This window comes from Lissotriton helveticus, chromosome 8 (assembly GCF_964261635.1).
Source record: "Lissotriton helveticus chromosome 8, aLisHel1.1, whole genome shotgun sequence".
NCBI lineage: Eukaryota > Metazoa > Chordata > Amphibia > Caudata > Salamandridae > Lissotriton > Lissotriton helveticus.
Genome location: NC_136069.1, coordinates 344,650,083 through 344,665,166, shown reverse-complemented (window position 1 = coordinate 344,665,166; position 15,084 = coordinate 344,650,083). Strand labels below are relative to the sequence as shown.

Sequence of the window (15,084 nt, the reverse complement as noted above, 5' to 3'; positions counted from 1 at the left end):
CAGTTGAGCAGTACATCGTCTCATTACTAGAGGTGACTAGAGACATTACAACTGGAATGTAATAAGAAAAAAAACCATTGGCTTTTATACATAGATTAAAGGCTACCATATATGACTTTGAATGGGGCCATGTTATTCCAGCCCCTACACATACCCAAAATGTCCTTTCATAATTGAGGTTTAAATGTGTTTGACTGTAGCAACATAGCATTTGCTACACATTACGCATTTTGATGTGTACACCCAGCCCCTCGATTATAGTGCTGTATTAGTCTAAGGAAGAGCTGTCTCAGCTGTACTTCACATAATAGCTCAACTGTGGATTAAGAGGGCCATTAAGCCCCAGTGGTAGTGTTAAAGATGTAAATGAAATTTGCCCCAGTTTAAACACTGGCGCCCTTATTAATTGAGTACAAATAGTGATAGCTATTTTTTTAACAGAGGCACACACCACCAACTTATAAATGGTGTTAATTGACAGCCTGAAATATAAAAAATGGGCACCAAAATTGTTTACACACTTTATAGCTAACTATTTATCAGCATTAAATATTGAACATAAAAACACACTAGAAACCTGGTGCAAATGTTGTATGCATTGGGGTGTTTTTGCACTTCATTTTACCGTAAGGATGTAAAAGACCCAATAAGAGTAATGTGGTAAAGCATGTAATCACTGTGGATGGCTTTCTGGAGCTGTATTAATGTGAGTCCCCTTCAGTAATACCGATAGCGCTTGGGCACTTAAAGCGCCAGCACTACCTTCAGGGGGCGTTCCCTCATTTTCACATGGGCGTGCCCTATGCAAATGAGGGAATTGATTTGCCTCTCCGTCTGTGCCATATTACAGACGTGGGTGCAGAGGCAAAGAAACTCTCAGGGTAGCACTCACAGTGCACCACCTTCTAGGTGGCGCACTGTGAGTGCACCCCCTGAGAGCAGCCCACTGGAGGGAGAAAAGCGGGTCCTATGGACTCCCCAGACTTCCCCTTGCAGGCAGGTGCAGTCACTGACTGCACCCGCCTTCAGGGGATCTCTAATTCCCTTCAAATGTGCAGGCATGTTGCCGCTTGCACTGTGAAAACACAGAGCGGCTGCAAGCAGCCACTCCTTGTTTTGCACATGAATGCCCCCCCCAACGTAAGTTTGCAACTACCCTGGTGCTGGGCATTCATCGTTACAGGGCGTATTTTCCTTGTTTGCACCTGACGCACCTTTTAAAAGGTGCGCCCAGCGCAAACAATGAAAATGCATAATTTCGATCCCAGATTCAAATACATCTGGAAAAAAATGTATTGTAATGTTGCTATCAATGTTCGTGTCCAGTTGTTTGCACAAAAAGCTAACAAGGTCGTTAAGAGCCATGCATTAGTGCATTTAGCACCCCCCTCTCTATATTGGCTGCCAAAACAGTCAAATACCTACCACAAATTGCATTTGTCTAAATAGACCCATAAATCTTTGGGTCATACGATGGGATAAAAGTATTTCCACTGCACAGTATGTTAGCTCTAAATTGTGCACCACCATCTAAATAAATATGTCAGTATACACATAAAATGGCTGAATTAACATAGATCAGCGTGCAGGTGGAACATGTGGAACAAAGGTTCACATTCAGGGAGTTCCCACTGGTGTGACCATATTTAGATGTGCAAAGAAACACAGTTGTAAAAGTCATCTCTTAGGTGCTGGCAGTTTTCTTTATGTGAAGATTTAATGTTCACAACAAGGGCTTCCTGGACATTATGCACTTTTCCTTTAAAGGCACAAAACGAATCCCTAACAAATGAAAAAAAGAAAAATGCCATTGAAATAGATTCAGGAAATTGGTGGGTAGGATAGAGGAAATGATTTCTAATTGTGTGACTTTTTTATTATAGTGCATTCATCGAGACTTGGCAGCCAGGAACATCCTTTTATCTGAGAACAATGCGGTAAAGATCTGCGACTTTGGCCTTGCGAGAGATATTTATAAGGATCCAGATTACGTGAGAAAAGGAGATGTAAGCATTTTCACACTTTTATCTGTCATAAAAGCAAAAGGTACAATTCACAAAACCATAGACGTACGTGAAATAGTACTCTTGTATTACCGCTTCACATACTTTGTGAATTGACCACATACTTTACTCTTTAAACTAACCCTGAGATCATTTTTTGGCGGCTTCTTTTTTTGATAGTCTCTCTTTTGACACACATGAAAAGCATTTTTCATACTGGCCTATATTCCAAACTATGGACGAGTTCACAAAGGCGTTTATGAGTATGTGAAGTAGTATTACAGGAACATCAGTTTGGGTTCGAGGTTCATGAAATCCCTGTATGCCACAGTGCCCATTCCAAGTTAGCTGCCCACACCTTTTTCTCAATCTGTGGCAAACAACAAACATAACAATTTGGGGAGATCTCATTTGCTTTCGAGATTTAATCCTTCTAGATGTTGCCTTTTGTGTGGTGTCTCATTTGACCTCTAGCAAATGTCTAAAGGATGCAGAGCACAATATGTGTGAATGAATGATAAAAAGACAACTTTGAATGAGTTGTAATCCGATGTTTTAACATGTTTTTGTATCCACATATTTACAGGCACGGCTTCCACTCAAATGGATGGCCCCAGAATCCATATTTGACAAAATATATACCACAAAAAGTGATGTGTGGTCTTATGGAGTTCTACTGTGGGAAATATTTTCATTAGGTAGGTGTGCTAGATAACAAAGAAGTAAAAAAAAATCTTTACTTTATAATTGAATTGCTTCATATATTTTATTGGGTCATCTCTTCACTTCGATATAACTGAAAGAGCTCTCTTTCTTGAAAGATCCTATCCTGAAGTGTACCTCTCAACTCCTGCACATTTTGTGTTGTCCGTCTTCATGTAAAACACATGTCTTCATGCTTCACTGAAGAATGATATGTGCAAGATATGGCATTAGATCTCCCAAACTATATAAATGGTTTTAAAATTTTCCTATGAAGCTTCTTTTGAATAATAACTTGCTTTGTCTAGAAAAGAACCAAAGGTTACTGGGACGTTATAGTTAGGCTTCGATTTCACTCGTACAAAACCAGTGAAAGTTATAGTTCTCTGAGCTAAGTACAACTTACATCCCTGCAATGCACTGCTTATGACCTCACGTATTACATCACTCATGACATCTCAAATTACATCATAAAAAGTTTCCTATGGAAATAAAACCTAGGGGATAAGCATTTTGGTATGCCCCCCCCCCTTTTTCTCAGCTCCCGCTTGGCGAAGCACCCAGAAATTTTCAAGTAAGCAGCGGATGTGAGTGTTGAACGAGTTTTGCAAAGTTTGCAAGGATTCATCAAACGACACCAAAGTTATTGGCAAATTAAAAAGATGCTTTTCCTATGGAAGCTAGGTCCCTACCTACTGGCAACAGCCAATAGATTGATTATATATATATATATATATTCACTGAAAAAACCATAGGTTTCAGGCCTTACATAGTTAGGAATTAGCATTTAAAAAAAACTTTGAAATTCACTGAAAAAACCATAGGTTTCAGGAGTTATATAGTTAGGAATTCGTTTTTAAAAAACCTTTGAAATTCACTCAAAAAACTATAAGTTTTAGTGGTGTTATAGTTAGCTGGACATTTTACTCATACAAAACCAATGAAATTGCTCCTATATAGTTAGTTGTAATAACTATATTTCGCGCACCCGCAATCCACTGCTGATGATGTCACATATTAGATCATTCATGACATGGTCAGTGACATCACTGATGACATCTCAAATGACATCACTGATGACATCATCCAGTGAATGTGGTTTGCTTCGTTATTTAAATATGCATTATATATAGCAATTTACATTGAAGAATGAGTGGATATATATAAATACATATTTGGATGGAGGATTTAGTAACAGTGTAATTGACTGTTTACTTGACCAATTTATAATGTCTCACTAAATATAGTGGATAGTGACTAAACTGTGTGAATATCTGTATCACTTTGTCAGTTGTTGTGTAAACTGATTCTACAGTTGGTTACTAGCTATGTGAAAGTCTATATTAGTTATTGATTAGTTAACTGAGTATTTCTATGGGAGTGTGAAAGTGTGTGTGGTTCGGTGGGGGGTGTGTGACTGTCCAAAGATGTGTGAATAGTTGATTCAGTAGATATATGAAGTTAAAACTACATGTTCTAACAGTTTGGGTGAGGGAATCTCTTTATGGGTGTGGTGATGAGCAAATATATTTCTCAAAGGTACAGGTCCAACAAACTAGAAAAATAAAAGGCAGTGTATGTGTCAGTTGTTGTATATAAATAAGTATACATAAGACACAATGATTGTGTGAGTGACTGTATGGATAACTGTATACTTGTAATAATGATTTTATAATTCACTAAGTATGACTTACTATCTAAATGAATAGAAGAAGTGGTGTTTGTATAAGTGTTTTGCTAAGTAAATATGTAAGTATGATCCATTGTTTGCATAAGTGAGTAGGATGACTTCATATGTGAATATGATGCGTGCTGTTGTTTAATGTCGATATAGATATATAAGTATTTTTGATAGTGTTCTATTGTTCATTGACAGCATGTATGAGTGAATCCATAGGTAAGTGATTAGATGTGTGTATACATCTATGAATCACTGAGTGGATTTTTAGATACTTGTATTGCTGTGACAATGGATTTAAATATGATACTCTGTATTTTACAAAGAGTGATGAAAAATTGTAATAGTGTATGAAAAGGTGTATGTGATTGTCACGTGGATGATGTCATCAGTGATGTCATTTGAGATGTCATCAGTGATGTCACTGACCATGTCATGAATGATCTAATATGTGACATCATCAGCAGTGGATTGCGGGTGCGCGAAATATAGTTAGTACAACTAACTATATAGGAGCAATTTCATTGGTTTTGTATGAGTAAAATGTCCAGCTAACTATAACACCACCAAAACTTATAGTTTTTTGAGTGAATTTCAAAGGTTTTTTTAAAAACTAATTCCTAACTATATAACTCCTGAAACCTATGTTTTTTTCAGTGAATTTCAAAGGTTTTTTTAAATGCTAATTCCTAACTATATAAGGCCTGAAACCTATGGTTTTTTCAGTGAATTTCAAAGGTTTTTTAAATGCTGATTCCTAACTATATAAGGCCTGAAACCTATGGTTTTTTCAGTGAATTTCAAAGGTTTTTTAAATGCTAATTCCTAACTATATAAGGCCTGAAACCTATAGTTTTTTCAGTGAATTTCAAAGGTTTTTTAAATGCTAATTCCTAACTGTATAAGGCCTGAAACCTATGGTTTTTTCAGTGTTTTTAAAAAAAAAATTTGATTGGTTAACTGGCTTATTAAGTGTATCTTAGTGAATACATATATTAGCGAGTAATGTTTAAATATTTAAATATATGCATGAGTGGTGTAATATGTGACGTCATCAGCAGTGCATTGCAGACGTGCAAGTTATAGTGAGTCCAACTAACTATAACGTGGGAATTTCAATGGTTTTATGCGAGTAAAATTTCCAGCTAACTATAACTGGTGTGAAACCTATGGTTTTTTCAGTGAATTTCAAAGGTTTTTTAAATGCTAATTCCTAACTATAACTGGTGTGTAACCTATGGTTTTTTCAGTGAATATATATATATATAAAATTTCTATGGCAAAATGAAACCCCTCATTTTGTTCCTTTTCAAATTAAATGTATTAAGTGCTACCACTTTATTCCAATCAAGATGACTTCAGGTGTGCCATACTTTTGTCATAAGTAAGACTGTTAGCGTTCTAGTTGTTCTTTAGAACACTCTGGGACATTCTGTCATTGGGCTATAGTTGGGCTACATCTGGCTGATATTTGGGCTACATTTGGGCTCTTTTGTCTCTGGTGGCCATCTTGGGAGACTGCATATCAGAATTTTTTTAATGAAATATAAGAGGATTTGTGAAGTCACTCAAAATGTGCACTAATTTTTCTTTCTTCAGCACTAATCATAATTTCTATGGCAAAATGAACCCCCTCATTTTGTTCCTTTGCAAATTAAATGTTTTAAGTGTTAACACTTTATTCCAATCAAGATGACTTCAGGTGTGCCATACTTTTGTCATAAGTAAGACTGTTAGCGCTCTAGTTGTTCTTTAGAACACTCTGGGACATTCTGTCATTGGGCTATAGTTGGGCTACATCTGGCTGATATTTGGGCTACATTTGTTTTTTTGTCTCTGGTGGCCATCTTTGGGCTATATTGGGCACCATTGGGCTACATTTGGCAACATTTAGGCTCTAACATATATATAGCCCAATGTAGCCCAATATATATTTTTTCAAAGTTAATTTTCGTAAAAACCACTGGAGCACATATCTTGAGACATAGCAAAGGCACATCGGGCTACCAGTCCCTACAATTTTGCCAAGTTTGGTGGAAAACCTATTCAGCCGTTCGGGCTAAAAGTGAGTCCAACCGCCCTATGGAAATTAACATGGGGAAAACACGTTTTGGGACCCCCCTTTTATCTCGGCCCCCGCTTGACGAATCCCCCCCAAACTTTCAGGGAAGGAGCGAAGCGCCGCGAGGCAAAGTTAAGGAGAATTTCAGGAAGATTCCTCAACCGGCGCCAAAGTTATTCCCAATAGAATGATTCTGTCATTGGGCTATAGTTGGGCTACATCTGGCTGATATTTGGGCTACATTTGTTTTTTTTTTGTCTCTGGTGACCATCTTTGGGCTACATTGGGCTACATTTGGGCTCTAATATATATATAGCCCAATGTAGCCCAATATATATTTTTTCAAAGTTAATTTTCGTAAAAACCACTGGAGCACATATCTTGAGACATAGCAAAGGCACATCGGGCTACCAGTCCCTACAATTTTGCCAAGTTTAGTGGAAAACCATTCAGCCGTTCGGGCTAAAAGTGAGTCCAACCGCCCTATGGAAATTAACATATTTTGGAACCCCCCTTTTATCTCGGCCCCCGCTTGACGAATCCCCCCAAACTTTCAGGGGAGGAGCAGAGCGCCGCGAGGCAAAGTTAAGGAAATTTCAGGAAGATTCCTCAACCGGCGCCAAAGTTATTCCCAATAGAATGTTGCGATTTCCCTATGGAAAACAATCCTAACTATATATACCTACTGGCTATCGCCAGTAGGTAATATATATATATATATATAGATATATATATATATATATATATATATATAGATATATATATATATATATATATATATATATATATATATATATGTATGAATTTCTAAGCGCAGTAAATAACTGTTACTATTGTTAACATAATAGTCCTCTATTTATCTATCCTGGAAGAATATACTGCTGAGCTTAACTTGCCAGAATTTGAACTAGTGTCATATTCACCCTATGTCAGCAGGGAGCGCCTAGCTCACTTGTCCCTATGTCTGATGATGATGATGAATCACATGGATCAGGGTGAGCTTGTATCAATCGTTTTATCACTCATTGATTATGAACCCCTCTAAGTGTCATTGAAGGGCAGGGCATAAACACAAATGACATAAGATGCACGAGCAACATAAAATGATTACATATAAAAGACAAACATGACAGAAAGCAGTTCCATCAGGATAAACGCAGTGGAATGTTTTAACTCACAGTTACTTTTGTGAAAAGTAGGTAGAGTAGGGAGGAAGCAGGAAACTGAGGCTTTGGAAGACTATTCCAAAAGCTAGGAGCACAGACAGAGATGGCTTGATTAATTGTCTTTGAGGGTTCAATCAACTATCCAGCGTGTTCACTGATTTTCTGTTGGGTTACGCATGAACCTCATATCAAGGCTGACTTTCTTACACATAGAAAGCTTTAGAAAAAAATGAAGGGGCATATTTATAAGCCCCTATCACCACAGCAACGTCACTTTTAGTGACATTCCTGTGGCGATAAACCTTTCGCCTTATTTACAAGGCGGCGTTAAGCCACTTGTTAATAAGGCCCCCTTTCATGCTACACTAAGCGTAAAGGAGCGTGCAATGGGTGTTGTGGTGGGCGTTCTGCCACAACACTCATTGGATTTTACGCTGCCCCCTATTTACAAGGGTGGCATGAAAAGGAGGCAGCACCAAAATTTAAGACCAGGGAAAACCTGATCTTAACATGGCGAAATGAGGCAAAGTGCTTTATTTCTCCTTGTTTTTGCTGTTCGTATGTGTGCTGCATTGTAATTATAAAGGCTTTTTGATGCGTACAAATGTAAAATCAGGTTCAAAAACTGACCCGCAGATACACTCAATTGAGTACGTTCCCATCGGTAATGGCAAATAGCATTGAGCCATGGTCTTTGCAACAGATTCTACCATATTCCCTTTACTGCCCTGCTTTAGCCAATTAAATTCCTCATACATCCAGGCATTACCTGGAAGAAATTACATAGTCAGAAACCAAGATAAAATTGCAAGTAGCATGAAAAGTGTGTTATAAATCTGGTATGCAAGCATAGTTTGCATATAATTACCATAAGAGTGAGAAAGGGGAATATACCCCTTTATTGTTCCTAAAAACCCATAAGTAATCATGCGGACCAGGTGCAGTTCTGAATTGCAATTCAAAGTACTGAAGTACTCAGGAAGTACGTAAAGAACATCTCCTCAAAGTGCTGCAGCCATCTGTCCCAGTTGTTGGCTGGCCAGCCATTAAACAGGCAGGTACAAACAATTTTCTACCTGTCCATTCTTTCAGAAAGCACGACATGTAGCACTGAGCAGGGCAGCCCACTCTCACATTGTGCTCAGTCCTCTAGTTACAGCAGTGATAATTTCACATTAATAAAAACTTTTCTTGGCATGTGATATGGTTCATCCCAACTGTGAATAACAACAACTACCATATCCAGTTAAAAGAGCTTCACCAGGAAGGCTATATTTTATTTTTTTGCAGTTTTATATAGCGCAAACTCGACCCAAAGATATTGGAGTGTGTACATGAGCATCAGTTATGTTACACAAGGACATTCTTTTTTTTGGGGAGTAGGCATGGGAGGGTAAGGGCTCAATTATGAGTCTGGCGTTCCACAGACTGCCAGACTCGCGGAGGAGCAGCTGTAGCGGTCTTTCGCCCACCATAATACAATTAGGGCTGTCAGACTGCCATTGTCCTGCCGCAGCTGCCAGGGAACCACAGTGGTGTTGTAGCTATCTTGAGGCTCCAGTATGCTTGATGGGACCGTTTTGGTCCCGCCATGCATATTACAAGTTCCCGCTCAGCCATGGTTTACATGCCGGTTTCTACTCCATGAAAATCGTGGTGGAGAGGAAACAAAGGGGCCCTACAGGGCCCTCTTGGGCCTCAGGGCCTTGTGTTGCATGCTGGAGGGCACAACATGTGCCCCCTGTCTGCATGCACCCCAGTTCCTACACAGCATGGATTTTAAAGTCCAGGCTGTGCAGGAAATGTTTTTGGTGTTCCTATTGTGCTGCCCATTTTCTGAGGAACTGCCGTAGGAATATCAGAAAAAAACCCTGCCAGACATGAGAAACACTCGTAATCAGGCGGGCAACCAGACCATGGGTTTGGCGGTGTGGAAGCGGGGCGAGACAGCCCAGTGCCGCACTGTCAAACTTGTAATCAGGCCCCAAGTGATTTGCTCAGAATCGCATGATATTGACTGAACTCCGAGGCTCGAACTTGGGGGCATATTATCAAGGGGTTTATCTCAGCTTTTTTGTCTTTAAAAGCCAAGAAAGCGGAGATAAAATTATCTCCCTATTACCTAGCTGTCGCTAACACCAGTTAGCGACAGCTAGTAGGAGATAGCGACCATCTTGGGCCCCGCTTTGCATGTCAGAGATATTTATCACTAATGACATGCAAAGTGGGCGTGCCAAGATGTTAGCGACTGGAAACAGTTGCTAACATCGCTATCTCCTATTACCAACATTTGGAGATATTCGCGCTAAGCGCGAATATCTCCAAAAGCTAACACCTGCCCTGAGCAGTTCTTAGCCATGTTATCCAATGGGAGGTGGATAACATGGCTAAGAGCATTAGCTCGGTAATGCATGAATATAGCTGACTTTACAGCGATATTCATGCATTTCAGACGATTTTTATCGCTTAGGAGATAAACCTTGATAATAGCAAGGCTCCTAAGCGATAAAAATCGCCGCAACACGGCGATAAAATTATTGCCGCTAAGCCAACATAGCAATAATTATCGCTAGTTGTTGGTAATATGCCCCTTGGTTTCCCAGCTCCAAAGTGTGTATGCTTCGGGCATTCACAGTAAACTTGTTTTCCTTTTTTTTTTTTATCACTGTTGCTCTAACGTGTTACCACTCACTCATTCTCCCTCTCGGTCTCCGAAGAAGCCAACTTCTAAGAGGGAAACACAAGAGGTCTGCGGTAACTCCACAGACTTCAATATTCCCGAAGAGGCCAGTAAGTGGGCTACCGGCCCCATCAGGAATTACAGGCCTCTCATAAAGTGGGTTTCAATGTATTCACCCCGAGCAAAGAGGTAAATATATGTTCGACTCTGTACACATACATTCAGATTGACTCTTTAAGGAGTGATGGTATTAAAGAACAGCAATTTTACAAAGTATTTCTTAACAAAAAAGTTATATATGTTCCTTGCAACAGAGGAAAACCTTTCTTTTAACCTTATGAAAAGAATGAAACAATAAGGTGTGTTTTAGAGTCACTCAGAGCACGCGCTGAACCTCACTGCATTTCTTCATTCTTTGCATGTTGTGTCCAAACGAGATAAACTTTTCTCACGCTGCTCATTACATCTCACATGTTCTGCAGGTGCCTCGCCCTACCCCGGAGTTCAAATAGATGAAGAGTTCTGCAACAGATTGAAGGAAGGAATACGGATGCGCGCGCCGAGCTACGCAACGCCAGAAATGTAGGTTTCCTCCCTCCCGCCTTGTGGCTGCGCCGTCTCGTGCCACTGCGCAGGTTGTTGTGATGAACATGGACACGAGCCCAGGGCACTGCCTTTTCCTGGGGCGGAGGCCAGCATTCTCAGTCTAAACAGCCTCGAGCGCGGTCTTCAAAGGCTTGATGGCCAGGAGGGGGGCGCGAGCGCGGTCTCCCGGGATCAACACAAACAGAAGTTCAATGGCAGGAACCAGACGCCTGTGTGTCCTCAAAGCTGCTCCATAAAACACGTCCCTTTGCATGAGGGGTTGTATCGCTGCTTTGCACACCATGAAAAACAGCATCGGGCCGGGCACCTATTGTCCAGGACCTGACTTCCAAATATGCCAAAATTGCTTCAGAACTTCTAAGATAAGGCGTCAAACGTTTCCTAAAGCCAACGAGGAGCTCTGCGCATGTAAAATGTATTCACCTATTATCAATGTCAACAATGGGGGCCTCATTTATGAGAAATGACGCATCGCTGCGTGAAAACAGCGATGCTCAAAAGTGACGCATTGCTGGAGTGTGTCACAAAAGTGACGCAACTCCAGCAATGTGCCCTTTCACATGGGGCAAGCCCCATGTGAAAGGGCCTGCGTCAGTCTTACGCCTGCTGTGAGGCAGGTGCAAGATATTGATGCAATGGCGTCCTAGAAGTGACGCAGTGAAATCTCATAGATTTCACTGCGTCATGTAGCGCAGGGGTTTACAAAGTGACGCATCTGCTTAGATGCTTCACTTTGTAAATAGTGCGCAAGAGGAGGCATGTTTTACGCCGCCGATGCGTCACAAAATGTGACGCATCAGAAGCGCAAAACTGATGCAAGGCCTCATAAATGAGGCCCTAGAGACTTTGATAATGGTTACAAGGTCCCTCTGGAGATATTCACTAACGAACTTAACCTAATGAAACATCCCTAAATTAACATTTAGGGATATATTTATTAGAAACTGGCGGTGCGCGGTGTTACGCCAAGATTGGTAACGCCGCGCTCTGTCAATTTCAGAACCCAGCGATTTACAAGAATGTGCCGCACCCCTGTGTTTCCCCTAGCACCGGTGCAAAAGAAGCTGCCTACCTTGCGCTATGTTGCAAAGGTGCCTGCGCTGCAAGGGTGACTGTTTATGTGCAGGAAGGGACACCTTCCTGCACATAAACAATCATTAAAGGTGATTTGTTGCTTTTATGTGTGCTGCAGGATGCAGCACACATGGAAAGAGCAAAATACGAGGAGAAATGAAACATTTCTCCTCCTAGCGCATGCTCAAGACCAGGTATTCCCTGGCGATATTTTTGGCGCTGCCCCATACCTTGTAAATAGGGGGCAGCGCCAAAAAGCAAATGCGTGTTGGGATGGAACGTCCAATGCAACACCTATTACACGCCGCTACCATGCTAAGTGCTGTGTGAATAGGGGCATTATTTACAAGGTGGCGTTAATGCACGCTAAATTGCTTACCACCGCTTTGTAAATAAGGAGAAGGACTAAATGCCACCAGAGCGTCGGAAAAAGGGATGTGTACGGTGGCCTTACCGCCTTGTAAATATGCCCCAAAGGCTCTTAGAGAAAGGCTGATCGAAAGTAGTAGTAAAGGGGCATGTTGTCCTTTGGAAAGAAAATACATGACTCATGCTAGCATATATTTTTGTGAGTGAATTTGAGATGTGTCAGAATGCATGGGTGGATGCATGGGAAGACCCATGCTCTACCCATGGCACGCCGCCGTGCAGCAGAGTTATGCAAGGCCGCAATCAGTGCTTCCTTGCATTAATGAAGATTTATCAAGCCACGAAAGCTGGCTTGGTAAATTTAATTTAGATTTTGCATCACACTTGCAAGGGCGTCACAAAACCTTGATAAATATGGACCTCAGTCTTCACACTCTTCCAAGGTCTCAGAAGTTTAGATCTCATTATCAGGCTTCCCCCGACAGTAAATTCTGATTTCTTTGCAGGTTGACCATATCAAAAGAAAATCATTCATTTAGCTCCGTATTTTGTATTTATAAAATTAAAGAATTGAGAATTATGTTTCGCCATTTACTTAACTTTAGGACTCCTAAATGCCTTCTGTGAATACCGAAAGTCTTAAAGTTAGAATTTTTCTCAGTTTAGGAGTAGTAAAGTTAGGACTCCTAACTTTCGGGCTCGTAAATGCCTTCTGTGAACACCAAAAGTATTAGTCTTAAAGTTAGGATTTTTCTCAGTTTCGGTGTAGTAAAGTTAGGACTCCTAAATGCCTTCTGTGAATACCGAAAGTCTTAAAGTTAGGATTTTTCTATGTTTCGGAGTTGTAAAGTTAGGACTTCTAACTTTAGGATTCCTAAATGACTTATGTGAATACCGAAATGAGTAAGCGCCTTCTGTGAATAAGAAAATGAGTAAGTGCCCTCTGTGAATACCAATATGGTAGTAAGTTTAGGATTTTGACTTAAGTTAGTTCTGTGGATCGGGCCCTTAATGAGCTAGAGCATCTATGCTGTACAGACACATTAACTTGACTGGCAGGACACTTTACTAGAGATGCCTGATAACACTTTCTTTTGCTACTTCAGATATCAGACAATGTTAGACTGCTGGAACAGTGATCCAACAGAAAGGCCCAGATTCGTGGACCTTGTCGAACGTCTTGGGGACCTACTCCAAGCCAGCGTCCGGCAGGTACGTGTGACTTCTTGAGGTAACACATCACCTTCACAAACCTACAGGTTGAGGCAGCTTGCACAATGGGGGAACAAGAAATCGTGCCTTGCACACTGTTGAAGTGGGAAAGAAAGATCAATGGAAGAGATATAAAAAATAACTTCAAACCACTTCCTGGTTGGAGGGAGGTGTGCACCTGAGTTTCACAAAGCAAGTATTTGACTTTTTACTTGGATGATGAGTGACTGATATTGCTGCCACTGTAGATGCGTATTGCATTTCTTTGCAAGGGTCCTCTTTTTGTGAAGCATCTACTCTTGTGAGTTGCACAATGGTCGAGGCATCTGAAGCAGGTGTTTGTTGTGCACGTGGGGCATCTACAATGCAGTATTTTTTATTTGGGGCCCGTTCTTAGGAATTAATTTGCACTTGAGCCAGAGGGCATTGAAGGTATTTTGGTCTTGAGCGAGCGCCAGTAAAGACAGATCCTGCTCTGGGATGCAGCTGATTGAACCATTCTTGATGGTCAGGTGGACGAGAATTTGATCTTTTGGCAAGCGTTTGTACTGTGAGCTTGATTAGTTAAGCCAGAAGTGGATGGTGTTCACACTTCTGCTATCACACCTCTGTGTATGAACAAAATTATATGGCAAAGTAGGCGAAGATAATGGTGATGTATGCGAGCAACAGATTTGCCCAGAGTGTAATTGATTCTTTTAGTGTCAAGAGTGACAACTAGCATTTTAACATTGGTGCTGGGTGTAAAAGACCCATTAACTAAGGCTGAGCTGCTTATGGATGCGTAGAAGGTTGGTGTCACCTTTGATGTTGAAGAACATTAATTCAGCTGTGCAGGTTTCAAATACTGCTGAATTTGGCTTTTGTGGAAATCTGTAGGAAGGTTTGTATGTTGTCAGGATACGAGTTGTAGAAGCAGTGAATTTCAGAAGGGTGCAGAGACAAATATTAACAATAAATGGCAAAGACAATTGGTCTGGGTTTAATGTACTGGGCAAAAGACAGCAATGTGGAACTGGCAGGGAAAAAGCACACGGCTAGACTGTAATGCAGGTGTGTGGAGGAGAAGCACACAGGTTAGAGAGAAGATGTAGCACAGTGGAGGGAGGGAGAAAAGCATGAGAGAGACAGCGGTAAAATGCATACACTCTAGTTAAGTGTTTAACCCCTCCCCTGCTGGTGACGGAACCACTCCGTCATCAGCTGCGGTCGCGCTGTGCTGATGATGGAGCGGTTCCGTCACGGCCCGCTCGGCACGCCTGCGCGGCGCGGATTCCGTGCCTGCGCTGAGCGTTCCATTGAGCGGGCGGGGCCGTTACGGAACCGCTCCGTCATGAGCACAGCACAACCGCGGCTGGTGACGGAGCGGTTCCGTCACCAGCCCCGCCCCCTTAGTACTGCGGCGGAATAACCGCCACAGTGAAGGGGTTATAGAAAAAGTAGCACTGGAAAAAGCGAGCAGTAGAAGGACATAGTAAGGCATCTATGCTCCAGGGCAGGGACAAACACAAGAAGAGAAAGGACAGCCCCTA

General features: G+C 41.2%; 1 protein-coding gene across 2 annotated transcripts in view; it reads left to right on the top strand.

The window, feature by feature from the left end:
• Positions 1–15,084, top strand: part of FLT1 (fms related receptor tyrosine kinase 1) — a 370,086-nt gene that overhangs the window by 330,146 nt on the left and 24,856 nt on the right. For both annotated transcript variants that reach the window (XM_078657127.1, XM_078657126.1), the window contains 4 exons: positions 1,884–2,006; positions 2,590–2,701; positions 10,774–10,873; positions 13,447–13,552. In XM_078657127.1, the coding sequence (XP_078513253.1) occupies positions 1,884–2,006; positions 2,590–2,701; positions 10,774–10,873; positions 13,447–13,552 (441 nt within the window). The remainder of the gene's footprint in view (positions 1–1,883; positions 2,007–2,589; positions 2,702–10,773; positions 10,874–13,446; positions 13,553–15,084) is intronic.